At 35.3% G+C, this 23,400-nt stretch overlaps 1 protein-coding gene across 1 annotated transcript in view; it reads right to left on the reverse strand.

Annotated features, from left to right (window-relative positions):
• Positions 1-23,400, reverse strand: part of PPP3R1 (protein phosphatase 3 regulatory subunit B, alpha) — a 65,254-nt gene that overhangs the window by 23,066 nt on the left and 18,788 nt on the right. The window contains exon 2 of the mRNA XM_053587829.1: positions 7,694-7,733. Within this exon, the coding sequence (XP_053443804.1) occupies positions 7,694-7,733 (40 nt within the window). The remainder of the gene's footprint in view (positions 1-7,693; positions 7,734-23,400) is intronic.

Genomic DNA, 23,400 nt, shown 5'->3' on the forward strand with positions numbered 1-23,400 from the left:
CTCTAAAGGACAAGAATTAAGACTGAAAATAAGCTGTTTCTGTGACAGGTGGGGATGAGGCAAGAATGGGGCTAACACTTAAAAGTCCTCAGTTTTCCCCTGCATTAGGAGGCAAAATCATTTATTAAAAGGAGAAAATGAAGGTTTGGGCAGAACATTGATGATTGGAAGGAAATGTGAAGAAACTGGCAAGAGAACCAGACAGGTCAAAGAATTAATCAGCATTCAAATCGTACATAACTTTCAAGAAATTCCAAATGTCACTCCTTCCATGAAGCTTTTCTTAATTTCCTCAGCCAACTGCAATTTCTCCCCTTGAAATCTTTCTGTTTCTTGTAATAGTGTTTTTGCACTGTACTAATTTCTACATTTCTCCTTTTCCCAGCAGCAAAACTGTAAACACTTTGTGGGTACTTACTTATCTGTGTGTCACAGGACTGGAGACAGTACCTTACAGCATCTTAGTACCTTTCTCACAAAAAACACAACTTAAATACTGAGAGAAATAACCACTTGAAAAGCTAAAAGAACACTGCAGCTGGGGCAATTACAGAAGGCCCCACAGAGAACAATGACTGGAGCGAGAAGGCAGGACAGGAATTAATCTGAACAGGGAAGTATAAATAGTGAAGAGCCTCGAGGCTTGGTTTTAACAATCTTGTAAACTAGTGTAGCTGTTCACAGACAACACTACGCTCTTTCAATAGTAAAGAGGCTTTGGAGAAGAGCAAAAAAAAACATTACCTACGTGTGGGTGGACAAAAAACTGCCGGTTTTAATGTGGACAAGTTCATTTTGGGGAAAGTTACCCAAATCATGTGTAAAATATGATACAAATATATCATATTCTAGTGAACCAAGTAGGAAACAGCAGAGGAGGAAAGACTATATAGTAGATAGCAGAATTCACAGGATCAACAGTTTAATCAAAGTATGGATTAAAGAAGGCTTATTAAGTTCTGAGGATAAAACTGAGAGGGGCAGCTTTAACAGTGTATGAAACCTATTTCCAATCCTTACCACATAAAGAACCTTGTTTTTGTCATCCCAAATGTGCAAAAAGGGAACACTCATCTGCCTTTTGCCCTGGAACATTTTTCCCCTGCAACCAAGTAAATGGCCTTCAGTCCCAGATTTAAAAACAGGAGGTAAGGATCTGGGAACTACAGCTCCCTTAGAAGAAATAAGCAGTTCCTGGACTGAGAAATGAAAACTAACTTCTACTACCTCATCTCTACAGAATTGAATTAACAACAACCAATACCAACTCTAACGCAGCCTGAAGCCTAGCTGATTACAGACTTCCACACCTCTTTCTCCCTACTAGCAAGTGGAGAAATAATGTCACATGCTCAAACTGAACAGTGAGTGGCAAAGCACAATGTGAATGGAACCTTTTCAATTCTAGAGAAACTATAAAACTGACACATTAACCTTGCCAGAGGTTAAGTATCTAACAGCCAGAGCACTAGTCTGTAACTTCTCTCTGTCTTGACCTTAAGTTAGCTGTGTAATAGTGACAGAAATAAGAGTTCCCAAATACAGAAGGTCACCACAGTCTGTAATAGGGATCAGCAAGTTTTTTCTGTAAAAGGCCAGGTAATAAATATTTTAGACTTTGTTGTCCACATGGTCTCTGCTGCAACTTACTCAACTCTGCCACAGAAACACAAAATCAGCCAGAGACACATGTAAACAAATAGGCACAGTTATGTTCCAATAAAACTTTATTAATAAAAAAAACACTAGCAGTAAGTACTCTACCAACAGAGTCATAATTAGGTCTGGTTTTTGTCAATTTTAACAATATTCTAGATGTAATATTTTATCTTCATGTTTAAAATAGAAACATAATCCTAATTACTTAGGAAATTAATTTTTTAAAAAAGTCTGGGAGGAAATAGTAAAATAAAATATAAGTAGTGGCTGGGATGGAAAGACGGAATAACTGGTCACAGATAGCACCATTTTTTAAAAGTTTTAAAAATTGTGTAAATTACAAAATGAAAAACACAATGAATTAATAAATAAGTAACATGGGTTTGTGTTAACTCTCTGAAGAAAGGTACTATCTATGATAGAATGGAGAGTAATAAAAAACATCACTTACTCTGAGTTAAAGGAGAATGAAGTTAAACCAAGTAAAGAACAAAAGAGCACTCCACCCAAACTCATAAGTGAGCAAAGGTCGTGAGGGGAATGAAAAAAATTGGCAAGGGTACTGGGAAAAGAAGACTCCTGAAACAGAATGAGGGATGGGGAAAGTGGTTTTAACAATACACAAAAGGGAAACAACACCTCATCCCAAGTAAAGAGGTCTCTAAGCAGGGCAGACACAGCCTCATCAAACAGGGGCTGAAATACCTATTTCTGTTAGCAAGGAAGGTTCAGAGGGTTCTGGAACCTCAAGATACCTTAATCCAGTGGTTCTCAACCTTCCTAAAGACGCGGCCCTTTAATACAGTTGCTGTGGGCGCGACCCAAAGGTTGAGAACCGCTGCCTTAATCTATCAACAGTGTCCACTTCTATTCTTAGGTTCTCCCTCTTTTCCAATCACTGGCCTCTCACACAAGACATCTTAAGATTTTTTTCAATGAGTTCACATAAGCTTCCTGGTGATCTTACTGGTCCTAAATCAAGAATTTCTAAACTTGTTATTTTTTCTCTATGTTTTCTAGCACAGTCAGAAGTAAACACCCCATCCACACTCCTTATTCTCATCCATACTCCTCTTTCTCCCCAGAAAATCTTTCACAATATCTAGTTGCTCTAAGTTTTCCCTCTGATATGCACTTTTATCTTATGCACCACACGATAAAAATGTAAAAAGTTAAATATATAAAACAACATATAAAGGTTAACTGTTTACCAATGTTCTACTTTTTCATGAAAATAGGATCATCACTGCCTCCAAATCCAACCAGGTCAGATAACTGGAGAGTCTATACCATTTATGAAATTACACTATTTAGGTAACAAACTCAAACTCTATGTAGCTAGTTGAAGCAGTCAACACATTGCTTACCAATGTGAGAAATTGTTAAAAGGCTAAAAAAAAAAAAAGTCTGGATAGAACTTTTAGGAACAATTTACAAAGTCATATTATAGAAATGAGCCATCAAAAAAAAAAAAAAGGTTGAACATCCCATGTCTGAAAATATGAAATCCAAAATCTGAAACTTCTTGAGTGCTGACATGACCATCAAAGGAAATGCTCACTGGAATATTTTGGATTTCAGATATTCAGTTAATATATACAAATGGAAATACAGGTATATCTTAGAAATATTGAAAGTTCAGTTCCTACCACACTAAAGCAAATCCCACAAATGTTTACATTAAATTGTAATCTATTAAGTGTACAATAACATTATGTCTAAAAAACAATGTATATGCCTTAATTTTAAAATGACTTGTTGCTTAACAATGCTAATGATCATCTGAACATTCAGTGAGTTTTAACCTTTGTACCAGTGGAGGGTCCTGCTTTGATGCCGAATGTTACTGACTGATCACGATAGCTGTCAGAATTCTTAAGACAACAGTCCAAAAATTAACTCTTCCTTTCAAGAAAGATCCCTCTGCAACCTGCGATACTGTATTTTATCCACAACAACAATTTTTAAAATTGGAGTCAATCTTCTCAAACCCTGCCACTGCTTTATCAAATAAGTTTACGTATTATTTAAAATCCTTTGTTTCCCATCCTAAAGAAGCAACTCCTCATGCATTCCAATTTTATGAGATTGCAGCAATTCAGTCACATCTTCAAGTCCCACTTCTAATTCTGGTTCTTTTATTATTTCTACCATTATTTGCAGTTACTTCCTCCATGAAGCTCTTAAATGCCTCAAAGTCATCCAGATGAGTTGGGATCAACTTCTTTCAAACTTCTTTAATATTTTGACCTCCTTAATCATATATGTTCGTAAAGGCATCTGGAATGGTGAATCCTTTCCAGAAGACTTTTAATTTACTTTGCCCCAATCCACTAGAGGAATCACTATCTATGGCAGTGACAGCCTTACAAAATGTACTTCTTAAATAATAAAACTTCAAAGTTGAAATTACTCATTTAATGCATGGGTTGCAGAATGGATGGTATGTTAGCAAGCATGACAACATCCCTCTCTTTGTATATCTCCATTAGAGCCCTTGGGTGAGGAGGTACGTAATCAATGAGCAATAATATTCTGAAAGAACTTTTTTTCTGAGTAGGATATAGGGACAAGATGAAAATACTCAGTAAACCTTGCTATAAACAAATATGCTATCATCTAGGCTTTGTTGTTCCATTTACAGAGCACAAGCAGAGTCGCTTTAGCCTAATTCTTAAGGGCCCTAGAATTTTCAGAATGGTATGTGAGCACTGGCTTCAACTTGAAATGACCAGCTGCATCAGCCCCTAACAAGAGAGTCCATCCATCCTTTGAAGCCAGGCACGACTCTCTCTAGTTATGAAAGCCTTAACTCTTCCTCCAATAGAAGGCTGTTTCATCTACAGTGAAAATTAGCATAGCCACCTTAATCAAGGCTATTATCTTCTGGATAACTTGCCCCTTTCCTTGCATTTTTATGTTATAAAGACAGCTTCTTCCCTCAAACCTTATGAATCAACCTCTGTCAACTCTAAACTTTTTCTTCTGCAGCTTCCTTTCTTTCTTAACCTTATAGTTGAAGAGAGTTAGGGCCTTGCTCTGGGTTTTTAGTTTTAAGAGAATGCTGTAGTTGTCTGATCTATTCAGACCACTAAAACTTTCCCTATATCAACAATGGGGTTTTGTTGGGCTGTTTTGCTTCTCATTCACGTGTTCACTGGAATAACATTTTTAATGTCCTTCAAGAACTTTTCCCTTGCATTCATATCTTGGCTAAATGTTTTGTGCAAGAGGTCTAGCTTTCAACCTATCTTGGCCTTCCACGCCTTCCTCACTAAGCTTAACCATTTCCAACTTTTGACTCAAGTGAGATGTACAACTCTTCCTTTCGCTTGAACAAAGGCCGTTGTAGGGTTACTAACTGGCCTACTTTCAACACTATTGTGCCTCAGGAACCAGGGAGGGCTGAGGAGAGGGAGAAAGGCAGGGAACTGGTAGTCACTGGAGCATTCAGAATACAATCAACATCTATTGACCACATTTTATATGGGTGCTGCTCATGGTGCCCCCAGGCAATTATTTGTTCACTTACTTACTAATTTATTTATTTTCTAAATGGAGTCTTATTGTTGTCTCCTAGGTCATCATAGCTCACTGAAGTCTTAAATTCCTGAGCTCAGGCAATCCTCCTGCTGTAGTCTCCCAAGCAGCTGAGACTATAGACACACTACCATGCTCAGCTAATTTTTCTACATATTTCATAGCAAGACCCTGTCCACCAGTAAATAAATAAATAAATAAATAATTGCTGAGCATTGTGGTGTGTGCCTATAGTTCCAGCTACTAGGAAGGTTGAGGCAGGAAGATAAGTTTGAACCCAGGAGTTCAAGCCTGCAGTGATCTATATAATATACCACAACACTAAAAGGGGGGGGAATAAATATATATATATATGTACATACACACAAACACATATACTTACATATAACACCAAAGACCATTAATCATAGATTATCTCACAAATAGAAGAAAGTCTGAAATACTGTGAGAATTACCAAAATGTGACTGAGTCAAAGTGAGCACATGCTACTAAAAATCACCACTGAAGGACTTGCCAAAAATCCTTAACTTGGAAACATAGTATCTGCAAAGTGCAATACATCCAAGCACAATAACATGAAGTGTACCTGTGTGTCCCACCATTTGGAAGCTACATAGTGAATTTGGAAGCTTCATGCTCTAGAACACTGTATACGCATACAAAAAAAAAAAAAAATCACAACCAGAAGCCTATCAGCAGAAACAATAAAAATAGGGAGAACAAACTCCAACTCACTTCTACCTTCCAAATTTCACATGAGTGTATCTATGGCAGAAATAAAGTAACATTAAGAACCCTGGCTGCAAATGAATCTGAGTTTTAAGTTTCTATATACCAGATGGAGGTATGAATGATGTTTGCCACCCTTGGCAACATAACAGAAATTCTGGTTTCTATGTCAGTAGACATACTATAACAGAAGAGTACAGAATGCAACTTAAGGGAATGAAATTGCTCAGAGAATATTAAAAAATCAGGATTTGAAGACAAAGGGCAAAGTGGGTGGAGAAATAGTAGAGCAGATAGAACTGAATTAATAAAAATGTAATGTGTAAGAACAGTATGACCAAGAACTTGAGGGTCACTAAGTCCTTATCTTTTGTTTGTAAATACTAAAGTATAAATAAAACAGACTATGAGGAAGAATAAATGTTGTTTTATGTACCAAACAGTGAATTTTTTTAGACTTAATTCCAAACCCTAAGAGCTAACAGTAACAAAATAAAACTCAAATACTGTATGTTGGAATAGAAAACTGCAGAATCCTACATATTTTAAAGGTATATTGAAATGAAATGCTCTGGACTAAAAAAAAAAAAACTGTATTAATGGTACTATCAGATACTATAGATGATCAGAGCACTAGCCTAAGTCTTTCTTAACCCTTACTGCAATACTAATACAAGTAAATTAACTAACTCAACTTCTAAATTCACATCCAGTCTTTCAAATATATTCCATCAAATGCATAAATGAATTCCTTTTTCAAACTTAAGAATAAAACATGTTAAATATTAGAAAAAGGTTTTAGACAACAGATGCTTATTCTGGGAGTGTGCTGTTCACTCAGATGACAGAGGATCACTCTCACCCCACCCTAAAATTTGAAAAACTAACAAAAACATGAATAATGCCATCTGTTGGAAAAGAACAAAGACAATACTTAATGGATACTGTGTCCATTTCTCATCCCTAAATATATAGAAAGCTATACTTTCAGCCCTGTGGCAGTTTGTTGGGGTTTATGATTAGATCTGGTTCACAGAATATGAAATATGAGCATTACACAATATGTCACTTCTGAGCCAAGGCTGATAGCAGCACTGCCTGCAGGTCCTTGCATTCCCCCTTCCTCAGTTATCTTGGGAACCATGCACAGAGATGCTAAATGGCATTACAGACAAGGGACCCTGAGTCACCAAAAAGAAAACAATTCCTGGCTTGGTGCCTGTAGCTCAGTGGCTAGGTTGCCAACTACATACACTGGAGCTGGCAGGTTCAAATCTAGCCCGGGTTGCCAAACAACAATGACAACTACAACCAAAAAATAGCCAGATGTTGTGGCGGGCACCTGTAGTCCCAGCTACTAGGGAGGCTGAGGCAAGACAATTGCTCTCTACTACGCAGGGCAACGTAGTGAGACTGGGTAGAGTGTCAAAAAACAAAAAAAGAAAGAAAGAATGAATGAATGAAAAGAAAAGAAAAGAAAGAAGTTCCTACAAATTCATTTTAAAACTCTGTTAATCTGAAAAATTTCTGTGAGGTAAAGCCACTGAGATTTGAGGGTTTATTTGTAACTACAGCATAGTAGAGATATTAATAATAAAGAAGCCTATTAAAAAATTTCCTTACTCTGGTGAATAGTTAAGAGCTAACTTTGCTATAAGAATAAAAACATTATTTTAGATGTACATAATATATGTATATATAAACATATATAAATAAATACATGAGAATAAAAGAAACTCTTGATAATAAGAATATTCAACTTACAGTGTGAGCACATTTCCAAAGGATAACTTGCCTCATTTCCCTGGGAGGGAGGAAAAAAAAATTAGTCACAAAATAAGCACAAATTTCGTTAAAATATTAAACTTAACATTTTAAGTCACAAAACATAGGGAAATAAGCCATAAACTAATTTGTCTAGATCTATAAATTACATTCACATTTTTAAAAAACTGGTAAGAAAAGTTTTACCATGATAGAAAGAACTCTTGAATCAAACTGGTCTGACTTGTGGCTCTGTACTTAGGACTTACATAGACATTTGATTAAAACATATTTTAAATATTTTTCAATATTACCCTAAACGTGTAGTATGTCAAATTTTAACACAAGGGAGATTGTCAATTCTCTAATTTATTTTGCTGGTGAATTCATTTTGGGGTAGAACTCAGAAAAAAAAGTTTCCCTTGCCATCTTTAACTGAAGAGTTTCCTGAGACTGCAAAGTGAGCTGTTAAAAAAAGAAAAAAAAAACCAAAAACCTATTTTTACCTGCATTGAAACAAAATTTCCTATATGCTGTGCAACTGAAACAAGAAAAATACTAATGGGAAGGTGAGCCCAGTATAAGGCAGCCAGTCACTTCAAATCCACTTCAAATTTTCTTTTTCATGTAAAGTCTTATCTCATGAATAGAACTCTAATATAATTTACTTAAGTCCTAATTTTTTAAAAAATATAAAACAATCCATTTTCTATACTTGTATTCTGTGTGAAGTGTATTTAAGGGAAAAAGGTTTTCTATTAGATAGAAAACTATCAGGTCTAGGCCAATGCCTACATTTAACAACTCTCATGGACTGGGCGAGGGGTCACTTATCTGGTGGAAGATCACACCATTTGACTAGCAATGCAATCAGAACTAGTTCTAAATCTAAAATAGTAAAAATTACAAGTATAACAGACTCACAGAGGTAGAATCACTAAAATATTTAAAAGGGTCTACAGTATTTAAAAGTAATATAAATTAAGTTTCTAAAGTTTAGTGGTAAATTGAGAATCAAGCATTTTATATTCCATTTATCTATTCTTGGTCCTGCTTAGCAACTAAATAGTAATTGTAAGTGTACAATTAACATTAGACTGTTCAAGTATACTTATATCTATCCAAATAAATTATTGGAAACGCCATGAAAAAAATTTAGTATAGATGGTTGGCTTTTAAACTCATAAAAGTATCTTTAATACTATATAAACTTAAAGTCTAAGAAAAGTTTAACTCATCCTTAATTCTTGACAGGTAAACCAATAGCTAATCTTTTCATTATAAGTTATAGTAGATAACTGCAATTTTCCAAAATGGACTGACATTAGGTCACTCTAAATATCAAATATATATTCAAGTAAAAACAAAAGAAAAGCAAACATTAATAAAGTTTGACATTACTAAATGAGTTTCTGCTTATTTTGATGTTACTTGATATTATTATTACCAGGCCTTCTTTAAAAGCCATGTAAAGCCCTTTAATTAAGAGATTCCTATCTCAGTAGTTCATCTCCCAAGCAGCACTACCATCTCTATCCTACACCCCCCACTATATTGTTTGAACCTTTACAGCAACAATGTCTCCATAATTTGCCTTTCATCAAAAACAAACAAACAACAACAACAACAAAAAAAACCCCCAAGGACCAGGCACAGCAGCTCACACCTGTAATCCTAGCACTCTAGGAGGCCAAGACGGGTGGATTGCTTAAACTCAGTTGTTCGAGAACAGACTGACCAAGAGCAAGACCCCATCTCTCTAAAAATAGCCAGGCATTGGTGGCTGGCACCTCTAGTCCTAGCTAGTTGGGAGGCTGAGGCAAGAGGATCGATCACTCACTCCCTAAGAGTTTGTGGTTGCTGTGAGCAACCAAGGGTTACAAAGTGAGACTATCTCAAAAAAAAAAAAAAAAAAAAACAGAAAAGAAAAAACAAAAGAAACCAAAGTAAGACATGACAATATAATTTTGTCAAGTCAATATAATTTTGCCCCACATTCAGTCTTCATCATGTTTTGTCATTAGTAAAAATAGGCCTTTTGGAGCTTCCCTCTTATTTCCCACACCCCTGCTTCTTAAGCTACTACAGGAGAATATTAAATTTATCAGGAATTATTTCATTCAGATTTGGCCTGTGGGCCATAGTTTGTTGATCTCTGAACCTAAGAAACAATTATATTTAAACAAGAAATACGTTACCACTTTGTAAATTATTATATCAGACTTAACTAGAAAAAAAACAGCACATGTGAAAGTAAGTTAGTTCTGTAATGAATTTCTAGCTGATAGCACCAGTTCAGGTTTTAAAATATTGAAATAATGATAAATACTATGAAAGACACATCCAATAATGCATTGGCTTTACAGCTAAGAGGAAACTAAACTATAAAATCATAAATATGAAAAAAAATCATAAAGCAAATAAACATGTTTAAACTTAAATAACAAAGCCTGAGAAGTTCAAACACTGTACCACATGATTAAGTAACTGGCAAGATCATTTGACAATAATATCTTTAAATAAATCCACTTGCTTTAAGTTCAAAAGACTTTTCTTCTACTATACTGATTTTAAAACTCAGTAATACCTGCCTATGACGGAGAAATGCTGTATGTACTGCTCTACTGGTATAAAAAACTAGTAAATCAGAAAAATGATATAAAACAACCATTTTTCAGACATGATCTGTGATTGCCTACATAAGGAAACAAAAGAGGTAAGCCCAAGGATTATCCCAGCTTACTGCCTAGAGAAAGTTTCCAGGCCACAGCACAGAAAGAGAACAGAAACTGAACTCCATAATGTTGTTGGATTGAAAAGTCAAAGATACATGGAGTTTAGGAGGCCACGGAGTTTAGATGCATGCGGAAGAGTATCCTAGAGACCCCTTTGGAGATCTGCAGAAAAGTTCCCTTTAGGGAACTTACTTTACCTATACTAAAAGTATAGGCAAGTTTTAGAAGAAACTCTCCAAAGCTAGGGAAAGAACTTATAGCAGGATGAATTAACTTTTTAGAGTTTGCATAAGTTCATTACCCCTTGAGCCAGAAGAAAGAAAACTTTTAATATATAGGGAATTGGATAGAACTCTCAGAATGGCCATCACAGCCCTGAACTAAAAGCTGCTCTGGATCTGCTTTAAAAAAGATTGAAAAGTTAGCCTCATAAAGATCAAATTGATATCAAGTAATTTAAGTCCCCAAAACAAATCCCAACACTCTTTACAGGAATAAAACAAAATCCAGCACAATAACATAACATTCACAACATATGACATCCAATAAAAAACACTTCAGCATGCTTCAACACAGATGAACCTCAAAAACATCATGCTAAGTAAAAGAAGCCACAGTGTATGACTCCATTTATATGAAATATTCTGATAAGGTAAATCTACAGAAAATAGAATGCAAATTGGTGTACTACAAACAGGACTAGAGAAGGAAAAAAAAAAAAAAAGAATGCAAACTGGTAGTTGCCAGGTGGTAAACAACTGCTTCATGGCTAGGGTTTCCTTTTGTGATGACAAATATTTTAGAACCATATAGAGATGGTGGTTGCACAACATAAATGTATTAAATGCCATTAAACTATTCACTTTAAGAGGACTAATTTTGTTATGTGCATTTCACCTCAATAAAATTTTTAATATATATGCCGTTTAAAGAAGGGCCAAAAATCTTCCAAATTTGACAAAAACTTTAAACTCAAAAATTCGAGCTCAATAACCCCCATGCAGAAGAAAAATGAAAAAAACCCACACCAAGGCACATACTCAAAATTACTAATGATCTCTGATACAAAATAACCTAAATAATCAGAGGGGGAAAAAGATACTATGTACACATGACAAAAAGACTACAGATTTCTTGACAGAAATACAAGGACAGAAAACAATAAACCTGTCAGAAGTGTTTTTTAAAACAAAGTCAGTTTTTATACTCAGCAAAAATATCTGTCGAATATCAAGGCAAAATGCTTTTATAGGTAACCAAAATGGAAAAAATTAGGCTGTAACACATGTTCACTACAAAAAACTGTCAAAAATTCTTCAGGCGGAAAAAAAAAATGGTACCAGATGGAAAGCTGGATCTAGACCAAGGAACGAAGAACACCAGAAATGGTTAAGTATGTAAGTAAAAAGGACCATTTTTCCTCATTTTTAAATGTCTTTAAAATATAATTGATTATATAAAACAAACATAACAGATTAAGGGGCATACAAAGTGTAGAAATAAAATGTATGACAACTGCAGCACAAAGGGTGAGAGGAAAAAATGGATGTGTACTGTTGTCAGGATCTTACATTATATGGCAAACATTTATCATTATGTGAAAGCAGAATATGATGTAGTAAAGATGCATATTATAACCCCTAGAGGAACTATTTTCCAAAAAAGGAGACAAAATAAAGTATTATTGTGATGGTTAATTTTGTGTCAATGTGACTGGGCCAAGGGATGCTTAGATATCCAGTTAAACTTATTTTGGGGTGTGTTTATGGAAGATATTAGCTTTTGAATTGAAGAACCCAATAAAGCACAGATTGGTTACCTAATCTGATGAGCACCTAAATAGAAGAAAAAGGCAAAAATTAGGCTGCAACATATGTTCACTAGCTGTAGTTCAGTTAGCTCAATACCTGATTAAATTAAATCAAATTTACTTCAATTCTTCCCAATCCTTCAGACTCATACTGGAATTCATACGAACCCTTTAAGCTCTCAGGCCTTCAAACTACACCATCTACTCTCCTAGATCTCCAGTTTATAGAATACATACAGTAGGACTTTACAACCTCCATAATCATGGGAAGCAATACCATATAACAAATTTCTTTCTATATACATATATATCTCCTGTTGTTTCTGTTTCTATAGAGAATACTGACTAATAATATTAAGGAATACTCAATCTAGGCTGGGAGTGACAAAATGCTTTTACCAGTAACCGAAAATGGAAAATCCCAGCTCACACCTCTAATGGCAGCACCATGGATGGCGGAGATGGGCGAGTCACTTGAGGCCAGGAGTACTTGACCAGCCTGAGCAAGACTGAGACCCTGTCTCTACCAAAAAATATAAAAATTAGCTCAGTGTGGTGGGGCACATGTGTAGTCCCAGTTACTCAAGAGATTGAGGCAAAAAGCATCACTTATGCCCAGGAGTGTGAAGCTACAGAAAGCGACAATGATGCCACTGCACTAGAGCTTGGGCAACAGACCAAGACCCTGTCTGGAAAAAACAAAAAACAAAAAAACACCTCAATCCAAAGGAAGGCATACAAACAGATAAAAATAAACAAAAAGGAAATGAGAATAAATAAATAGCAAGATGGCAGATTTAAATGTAAACATTTTGGGAGTTATAAATGTAAGTAGTCTAATAATTTTAACTAAAAGGATGCAACTATACACTAAGTACAAAACAATCTTCTTTAAAAAAACATAGGTTACAAATAGGTTAAAACTAAAAAGATAGAAAAAAACATACCATACAAAAAACACTAATCAAAGATACAGCATAGTAAGTAGCTAAGTAGCCTTAGAAAATGCATAGTTCAGAACATGAAATATTAACCATTAATATTGGTTAAAATGTTGAGTAAGTCAATTCATCAGAAAGATGAATTCCAAAAATATGCCACCTCTACACAAATTCTTTCACAAAGTAGAAGGGGAAGGATTAATTCTGAATTTGTTTAATGAAGGCAGTATTACCCTAATACCAAAATCAGACAATGACACTGCAAAAAAGAAAAGTATAGTTTAGTATTTCCTCATGACCACAAATGCAAAAATCCTGAACAGTATTTTAGCAAATGAAATCCAGAAAAATTTAAAAGGAATTAAAATCATGGCCAGGTAAGCAGGCTCACATCTGTAATTCTAGCACTTTGGAAGGCTGAGGCAAAAGGATCTCTTTAGCCCAGGAGGTAGAGACTAGCCTAAGCAACATACTGAAACCCTGCCTCTAAAAAAAATTTTTTTTAATTAGCTGAGCATGGTGGCATGCATCTGTAATCCCAGCTGCTTGGTCAGGAGGTTGAGGCAAGAGATGACTTGAGCCTAGGGCTGCAGTTCTCAACCTGTGGGTCGCAACCCACAGGAACTGTATTAAAGAGTTGCGGCATTAGGAAAGTTGACAACCACTGACCTAGGAGTTGGGGTGTACATTAAGCTATGATAATCTCACAGCACTCTAGTCTGGGTGACAGAAGAAGACACCAGCTCTAAAAAAATGAAAATCACAGTGGTCATCTCAACAGATTCAATAAAGACATGTAACAAATTTCAACATTTATTCACAATAAAACAAGAACAACTCAGTAAACTAAGAATCTTTCTCAATTTATAAAGGGTAGCTACAAAAATTCTTCCCCAAAAGTGTCAACATCATTCACAATATGGTGACAGACTGAATTCTTTCTCCTTAATATCAGGAACAATACAGTACAATAAGGCAAGACAAAATAAAAGGAATGCAAATTAAAAAGGACTGTAGATGACATGCTTGTATATATACATAAATCCTAAGGAAACTACAAATAAGCTAGAAGAATAAATTGAATAAGGTGACAGGATAAAATGTCAACATACAAGAATCAAATGTATGTCCATGTTCTGGAAACAATGGAATTAGGACATATCTATTTATAAAATCATCAAAAATGCAAAATACTTAGGAATAAAATGAATAAAATGTGTAGTGAGTACACAATGAAGACTATAAAACATAGCTGAGAAAAACTGGAGATAATCTAAAACAGCCAGCCATATCTTGTTTATAGATCAGAAGACTTGATGTTAAGGTGGCAATTCTTCACATGCTGATCTACAAATAGAACACAATCGCAATCGAAATCTCAGAATATTGTATAGAAATCAATAAAATAATTTTTAAATTTATACAGAAATGAAACAACAGAGTGATGTTGTTGAGAATAGTCAAGATCAACAGAACAAAGTAAACACATACACACAATTTTTGATAAACATAGCTGAGAGTTTCCAGGTAACTCAATGTGGAAAAAATAATCTTTGCAACAAGCAAAGAACAATTAATTCTAGAACGATTGAATATACAATTAAAGATAGATGCACCTTGAATAGACACTTCACAACAAGGTACATTAACAGTAGATTAACACACGAAAAAATTTAACATCAATAGCCATAAGAGAAATGTAACCACAATGAGAGGTTGTATACAAGCAACTAGCAGTGGCTACAATTTAAAAACTCATACACTAAGCATTACTGAAGACACAGAACAAATGATAGGTGCTGGAAGAAATTCTTAGATAGCCCTTCAAAATTACAAACCCCTTGTATACATACATTTTCTTCTAGTTATTTTGATCAAACAACTAATCTAGGTATAGCTGCAAAAGAATTTTGCACATGCAATTAAGGTCCCAAATCAAGGACTTTTGCGTAAAATTATCCATGTGGGCCTAATATGAGAGCCCTTAAGTGCAGGTTTCTCCATATTGTCTAAGTATGAAAGGGAAAATTGGAGATTCAATGCATGAGAGAAATTCAACACAGGGGAGGAGGGGCCACATGGTAGCAAAGGCAGGCACATACAATTAAGAGATCTCAATCCTACAACATCATTAAGGAGATTAATTCATCCAAAAACATCAAACAACTCAGAAGCAGATTCTTCTCCAGAACCTCGCGAGGAGAACTCAGTCTCAGTGACACCTTGATTTCAGCTTTGTGATGGCTTTGAGAATGCAATCATGCTATGTATGATCTACAGACTATGAAATAAGAAACAGGCACTGTTTTAAGCCACTGTGTTTATGGTAATCTGTCACGCAGCAATAGAAACGAATATCCAGACATACAGTAAATGTGGCCAAAAGCAACTTTTGGGACACCCTGTATAGTAATTTAAAGTTCAGGGGTTGCCGAGGGTGTGGAGTGAATGCAAAGAAGTGCCAGGTAACAATGCAGGGTGATATGTTCCTCTTGGTTGTGATGGGGCTTTAAAAACTGTATGAATCTGTTAAGGCACACTAACTGTATACTTAAAACTGGTTAATTTTATTTTATGGAAGTTAGTTATGCCTTAAATAAAGTTTATTTTTAAAACTCACTGTATTAAGGACCTTAGTTCTAAGTACAAAATTGCTTCATAACAACTGCTGCGTTGTTGCTAAAAAGCAATCTCATCACTTGCTTTAAAATAATAAATTTAGTTTCATAACTGTCATGCTATTATTAAAAATGCAAAAACCACATGGATTTTTGAGCTATATATGCATTTCTAGATAACATGTTGATAATACATATTTTCCAGATTAATCCTACAGAATTATGAAAAATCAAAAATAATTTGTAGTTACAATAATCTTCACAGTTATAATTCATCCCTTAGTTCTCTTCTCTGATTTTAAACCCTATGAAGGCAGTAACTGTCTTACTACCTTTTGATATCCCTCACCAGATTTAACATTGACCCAAATTTGCCTTACGGAAGAATTTTATAGGTACATGGCAAAAATCTGGCCCCTAGTGCAAGTCACATTTTAAACATCAATATGTTAAAGTATACAAGTAGACCAGGGCATTAAAAGATGCAAATTCTCAAAAGTCCAGTTATTACAGAACTTTAGATTTTCACTTTCCTCAGTGTTTACCTTTCATAATCAATAACTTCTAATACCGAAGTAATATTCATATTCCACAAGAACACCCTATAACCAAACAAGGCAATGTTGTCACCTCTTAAGTCTACCAAACATCTAAATACTCTGACAACATATCCTTTGAAAATATTCTAAACTTCACAGAACACATCTATAAAGTTTATTTTTAGTCTCTCAAACCTTGTCACTTTAAAATCAAAGTAACCAAAAAACATAACCATAAACAAAAGAGAGCTCCAAAAAAGTTTTTCTTTGCCAGAAACTTTCTTTAGATAATTTTCCTGATTCCTATTTAATTTTATCCCAAATTGACAATTGTGATGTGTCATTTCCCTCATACAGATTTCAACATCTGTCTTTAATTTTTGTAAGTTTCACTTTAAGATATCTTTGTCTGGATTTCTATGTGTTTATCCAGATGAATGCTCCCTCAGCATCTTGAATCTGTATGTTTAGTTCTTTTGCCCAATTTGTGGAATTTTCATTCATTATTTCTAAGTATTAATATTTTTTCAACCCTGCTCTCTTTCCTCCCCTCTTCTGTGAATCCAACAATACAAACATTAATTCTTTTTTATAGTCCCACAGTCTCTAAGGCTCTGTAGGAAATATTTTTTTCCTATTATCTTTGGGTTTGTTGTTGTTTGTTTGTTTGAACAAGCACTGTTGACAGTGTTTTACTCTATCACCTATTCTAGAATGCCATGGCCTCAGCCTAGTTTACAGCAACCTCAAACTGCAGGGCTCAAACAATCCTCCTGCCTCAGCCTTCCCTCAAACAATCCTCCTGCCTCAGCCTCCCAAGTATCTGGGACTACATACAGTACAGGCACTCTATTTTTAGTAGAGATGGTGTCTTGTTTTGCTCAGGCTGGTCTCAAACTCCTGACCTAAGGCAATCCTTCCACCCCAGCCTCCCAGAATGCCAGGATTATAGGCATAAGCCACTGCACCCAGCCTTTTCCTGTCTATTTTCTGTTGCTCAGATGGGTAATTTCTTCTATCTGCTAGTTGACTAATTTTTCCCCTATCACATCTATTCTGCTACTGAGCCCACTCATTGGGGCTATTTATTATTGTATTTTTCAGTTCTAAAATTACCATTTGGTTGTTCTTTATATCTTCTATTTCTCTGCTGAGGTTTTCTATTTTTTTCTTGTTTAATTGACACAGGCTAACGTTTTTTAAGAAAATGTGTGCCAAATCCTCAAGTCTGAGTAAGAGATTTTGTCAGTTGCTTTTTCAAGTTTTGGTATTCCATAAAAAAAGCAGCTAGTTCAGTTTTTAAAAATCACTGAATTGCTTGTTCTTCCTCAAAATGATTACCACAACTACATATGTAAAACTGGTATTTTACACACTAATCATGTCATCGCATAAATATTAAAAATACATGTACCTAATGGCTGAGATTTAATAAAACACTGCATTATCAAAAATATTCTTAAACAAAATTGGTATGTTTTAAAACTGAAAATACATGGAAATGAAGAATACAATGACTCCTAGTACAGTATGGCCATGTTGTTTTGCCTTATGCTAAGGTACTAGTGGTTTTAGCAATACAAATGTAAATACGGTAAATGAGACAAATGTTTTAGTGTTGTTGTGAAAACAGTTTTGACCTCATGGAATCCTTGGAAAGGTCTTGGGGAATCCCCAACACTGGCACTTTGAAAACTGCCAATCAAAATCTTAAGATCTTATTTAGGTTTTGCCATTAGAGAATATAAACATTTAAAGAATTTGAAGACAAATTCACAAAAGAAAAAGAAAACAATCCATGCAGCAATAGAACCAGTAGACAATGGATCTACTTTAATTGTCCTAATAGTCTATTATTATAGTTCTATCATAATATCCCATATTTCCTATAATACATAAAGACATCCTAATAGTGTTCTTTGTAGCAAAATTTTTTTTGAAAAGCACAAAAAAATCCTGGATCATGCATTGTATTCAACTGTCATGTCTCTCTGTAAATTGTTAATAGAAAAAAATAAAAATAAATTGTTAATAAGCCTTCTGTCCACTTATGTCTTCCTTGACAGGCATTTTGAAGAGTAATGCCAGTTATTTTATAGACTGTCCCTCAACAGGTCTTCCCAATGCTTCCTCATGATTAGATACAGATTATGTACTTTGAAGACTACCATAGCGGTGGTAATGTTATTTTTCCTAGCTATTAAAAGGTAGACAATGTTGATTTTTTTCATTACTGGCAATGTTAACTTTGATCACTTAGTTAAGATGTGTTTACCAGGTTTCTCCATCATGAAGTTATACTTTCCCTTTTGTAGTTAATATTTTGAGAAAATAGTTTTAGACTATGTAAATATCCAAGTACTCCTCAATTTCACACTCATTTTAACACCAATGGATGATTTTTGCTTAAGTCAATTATATGATGACTGCTGTGGTAGCCAGCCTTTAAGATGAACACCACCTCCTGGTGTTCACAGCCTTATGTAATCCTCTCCCTTGTGTAATCTGCTTTTAAAACCAACTAAATATGACAACATTAAGGGGGGTATCATTTCTGGGATTAGGATACAAATGACTGTGATTTCTTATTTTGCTAACAGCCTCTATTGCTTCCTCAGCTTGAACACTTTGATAAAGCTCATATGCCAAGGAACTGAAGGTGGCCCATTTAGAACTGAATGCTGCCAATCAATGAATGAGGTAGAAGTAGATCCTTCCCAATCAAACCTTCAGATGAGACCAAAGACCCTGATCCAATCCTTTGCTTTTTGTATTCCAAGACCATCAAGCAGAGGATGCCCATATACACTGTGAAGTAATAAACGGATGTGTCTGGAGTAATATGTTATCAAGAAACAGGTAACTGATAGAATGGCTGTTTGTTCATTTTTTAATTTCACTATTCTTTCAAAATTTATTATTTGACTTTCTCCTGTAAGGTTTTCCTTTCTCCTCCATTTTTGTGGGTTCGTGGGTTTTATGTCAATGGGTTACTGTCATTACCTAATTTGATGTTTAAATTATGCTACATTTGGTCAATGGTAGTCCTGCCTCTTCAGGCTGGTTCCTGTATCCTTCTGACAGGTCCACCTCATTCTCTGAGTTCTTCCTTATCTTCTGGCACAAGATGTTCCAGACATACACTGTACTTTTCCTACCCCAGCACAAGATGTTCTAGGCACACATTGTACTTTCCCTGCTGCAGTCCTGAAATTAGCTATTTCTCCAAGGAACTCTATAACTCCTTTCAGTGGAAAATAGTTAATAGTATCCCTTGATAAAGAGAAGTCCGTAATTTTAATCTAATTTACTCATCTCTTATGTTACACTATGATTATGTTACACTAATCCATAACACATGATTACCCTTTTATTGAGCTGTATCTGTTTATACTGCTTTATTGATAATCTGCAGTATTTTTTGCTACATGTGAAGAGGGTAATTAAGACTGTATTAATACCCTTTTTATGGAGTCATTAGTGAAGAGGGGGAAATGACCATATGCAATGCAATGCAGTAGGCACCAAGGTATAAACAAGGCAGGTTCTCAGACCCTCACCCTAAACATACAATTTTGAAGCTGCAAGGATCTATGGATATACATGCAAGTATCTAACAGAACCTGGACTTGGGAAAAATGGCATGGCTAGAGATACAAGATTGGAAATTATCAGCATATAGACAGTAAACTTTCCCCATCCAAGGGAGAGTTGATTGAAAATGGAAATCAAGTGTAATCATCAACATACAAAGAATTAGAAGAAAAGAAAGTCACCAAAAACAAAACAAATGATTAAATACAGGAAATCAGTAAAATATGATTCTATTTTAAAGGTTTTTAATATTTTACTATGGCTCTATCATAATTGATATTTTTCTTTTTTTGTTTTTGAGACAGTCTCACTGTGTTGCTCTCAGTAAAGTGCCATGGTGTTACAGCTCACAGCAACCTCCAACTCTTGGGCTAAAGTGACTCTCTTGCCTCAGCCTCCCAAGTAGCTGGGACTACAGGCACTGACCACTATGCCCGGCTTTTTGTAGAGATGAGGTCTTGCTCTGGCTCAGACTGGTCTCAAACTCAGCCTCCCAGAGTGCTAGGATTACAGGCATGATATTTTCTATAATATTTTCTTATATCATAATAGAATATAACTATATATATTTTGTTATGAATACATAGATATCCTACTATTAGAAGTCTATTCTGGCAGGGTACTAGAAATCAAGTAAGAAAAAGTTTAAGAAGCAAAGGATTAAGAGCAGCAAAAGGGACAAACAACAAATACTCCCATTAAGGGGGGTTAGATTCAGACTTTGCATAAATCATATAAAAACAAAGTATATATTTAATTTTATCAATAACAACTTTAAGCTATGAAGGTTACTGAAGAGTAATTATCAACCCTACCCCTCCAAAACTATCTTTAAATTGACTTTAAGAAGATTTTTCAGAGTAAGCTGACTTACTATAACATACAATTACAAATACATTCTTATTTGCTGAACACACAAAGACAAACAAGTCTTACAAAAAAATATTTTCTGGGTGATCACACACAATCACTTTGGCTGTGGATGAAAGAAGATTCTATCTCAACTAAAACCAAAATTAATAGTTCAAACTAAACACAAATATGGCTACTTTGTCAAGTTTCAAGTTTTAAAAGATTTTTTGAAGGTAGAAAGTAACAGATCTAGGAAGTAATCCTTAAAAGTTACTCCATGAATATAAATATGGATAGACAAAAGGAAATATCATTTATTTGAGAAAAAAAAAGTCAAATATCATGTGTTAGGTACTCTCTTAGAGACTTCACATATACTATCTTTTATCCTCCAAAGAATACTCTGGGTAAAGAGAAGTTTCAAGGAAGTTAAGCATGGTCTTGGTGCTTGTAGCTCAGTGACTAGGGCACCAGCCACATAAACCAGGGCTGGCGGGTTCAAACTCAGCCTGGGTCTGCAAAACAACAAATGACAATTACAACAACAACAAAAAAAAAAAAAAGAAAGAAAGAAAGAAAAAATGCCAGGCATTGTGATGAGCACCTGTAGTCCCACAGCATTCTTACCAATATATCATAAAATCACAGCCTTTCTGTTTTACACAAGAAAAGCAGTTAAGTTATTGAAAGGACAGCTATGCTAAAGTAACAGAAAAATATCAGTAACAGAAAAATTATCTAACTCACAGTTTCTCATTAAGGTCTAAGATCAACCATATGAAGCAGAATTTTGGTTATGGTAAACTAGGCAGAGAAAATATTTTGGTGAAGCCTCTGACAACATAGGGCATAGCTATGACTGGTGAGGGAAGAGCTACGGTATAACATCAGAAGCCAGACATAGTTTTCACTATTTACAATTTCATCCATAATCTGTGACCTTTGTTCCGAGTATCAAATAAAGTATTAATGAGATTGTTTTTACTATCATAAGCCCTAGCCTCTGGTGATGAAAGGTAAGCTAGGGCCAGGTTGTAAGTGTTTGGTCATCTTCTGATATGCAAGAGCCACTGAGAATACATTGAGACCTAAGGAAAAAACTTTCTGTGAGTCGTGTAACAAAGTTTTTCCTCCCTAATAAAGAGATAATTTAAGCAACACCCCTGCTCTTCTTCAGTCAGATATTGATGTCTGAAATTGTGGTACCCCTCTCAACACATGCACGGCTTGAAAGTAAACAAGGCTTATGCCCTTGAGGAAACTGATCAACTGTGGAACCAATCCTTTTGGTCCTGGCTATCATCCTTTGAAGCAATACACTGCTACTGTTTAAGTCAGTTTTAGCGGGTTCTGTCATTTGTAATCAAAAATACTCTTGACACATTTTCTACTTTGTTAATTAGTACCTTACTGGACAGGGGGATGCACAGAAATTAGAGGTGATCTTCAAACACGGACCTGCCAGGAATACTACATATTACTTTTTTAGCAGTTTAACTGATTCTAAAAGATGTAAACAGTGCTTTATCATTTATCAAGCATCTTACCGAGTTTCCCCGAAAATAAAACATCCTCCGAAAATAAGACCTACTTAAAGGTTTCCTTCTGGGTAAAATATAAGGCATCCCCCCGAAAATAAGTCCCCCACAGGCTCTGTCTCGGAATGAAAATTAATTTACTGTAAACTGGTTGCTAGGACCGCCCCAACTGGCGTCTAGCAACCAATGACGTTACGTGGAGTCCTGAGGTCAGTGCTGTGTGGAGGCAGAGCGGAGGCTGGAGTGAGCAGTGAACGCAGGGCAGGAGAGAGGAGGAGACTTTCGCAGATGCATGTAGAAGAACAGGAGGATCAGAGCAGTCGGGTCGCGGAAAACAATAAATGTGTACCATATTCTTCTTCATGGAAAAATAAGACATCCCCTGAAAATAAGACTTAGCACATCTTTGGGAGCAAAAATTAATATAAGACACTATCTTATTTTTAGGGGAACAGGATAGATAATTACCTATCCCAATACACACAAGAACTCTGAATCAGACAATTTTGTGGCCATTTCACATATATTTTTAAAAAACAAATTCAGGGTACTCCAAAATAGGTCTTCCCAATTTTTTTTTTTCCCCAATTTTATACCCCATGCTTGTTCTATAATATTGCTCCTATACCATCAAATAAAATTTACTGAAAAGCAACAATCATCAACAAAAGGATCACAGCATCCTTTCAGCGCTGAAATAACTAACTGCTTGACATATACAACTCCGCAAGTAATTTGACTAGAATAAATAATGAAATGTGCAAATAACAGCTAAATGTTAAGTTCTAACTGGGCAAGTAGAGGAGCCAGAAGAAATCTAGCACCTTGTAAGAGCCTGCCATGGGTGACGCCTGTGGCTCAAGGAGTAGGGCGCCGGTCCCATATGCCAGAGGTGGCGGGTTCAAACCCAGCCCCGGCCAAAAACCACAAAAAAAAAAAAAAAAAAGAAGAGCCTACCATATTGTTTCCCTCCACATGCCTGACTCAATCTGTGCTATGAAGTCTCTGAGGATATACCTTTTATTTTTTCATCTTCAATACTTAACACTGTTTCATACATGTAATAGGTGAATACTAAAT

Source organism: Nycticebus coucang, chromosome 4 (assembly GCF_027406575.1).
Source record: "Nycticebus coucang isolate mNycCou1 chromosome 4, mNycCou1.pri, whole genome shotgun sequence".
NCBI lineage: Eukaryota > Metazoa > Chordata > Mammalia > Primates > Lorisidae > Nycticebus > Nycticebus coucang.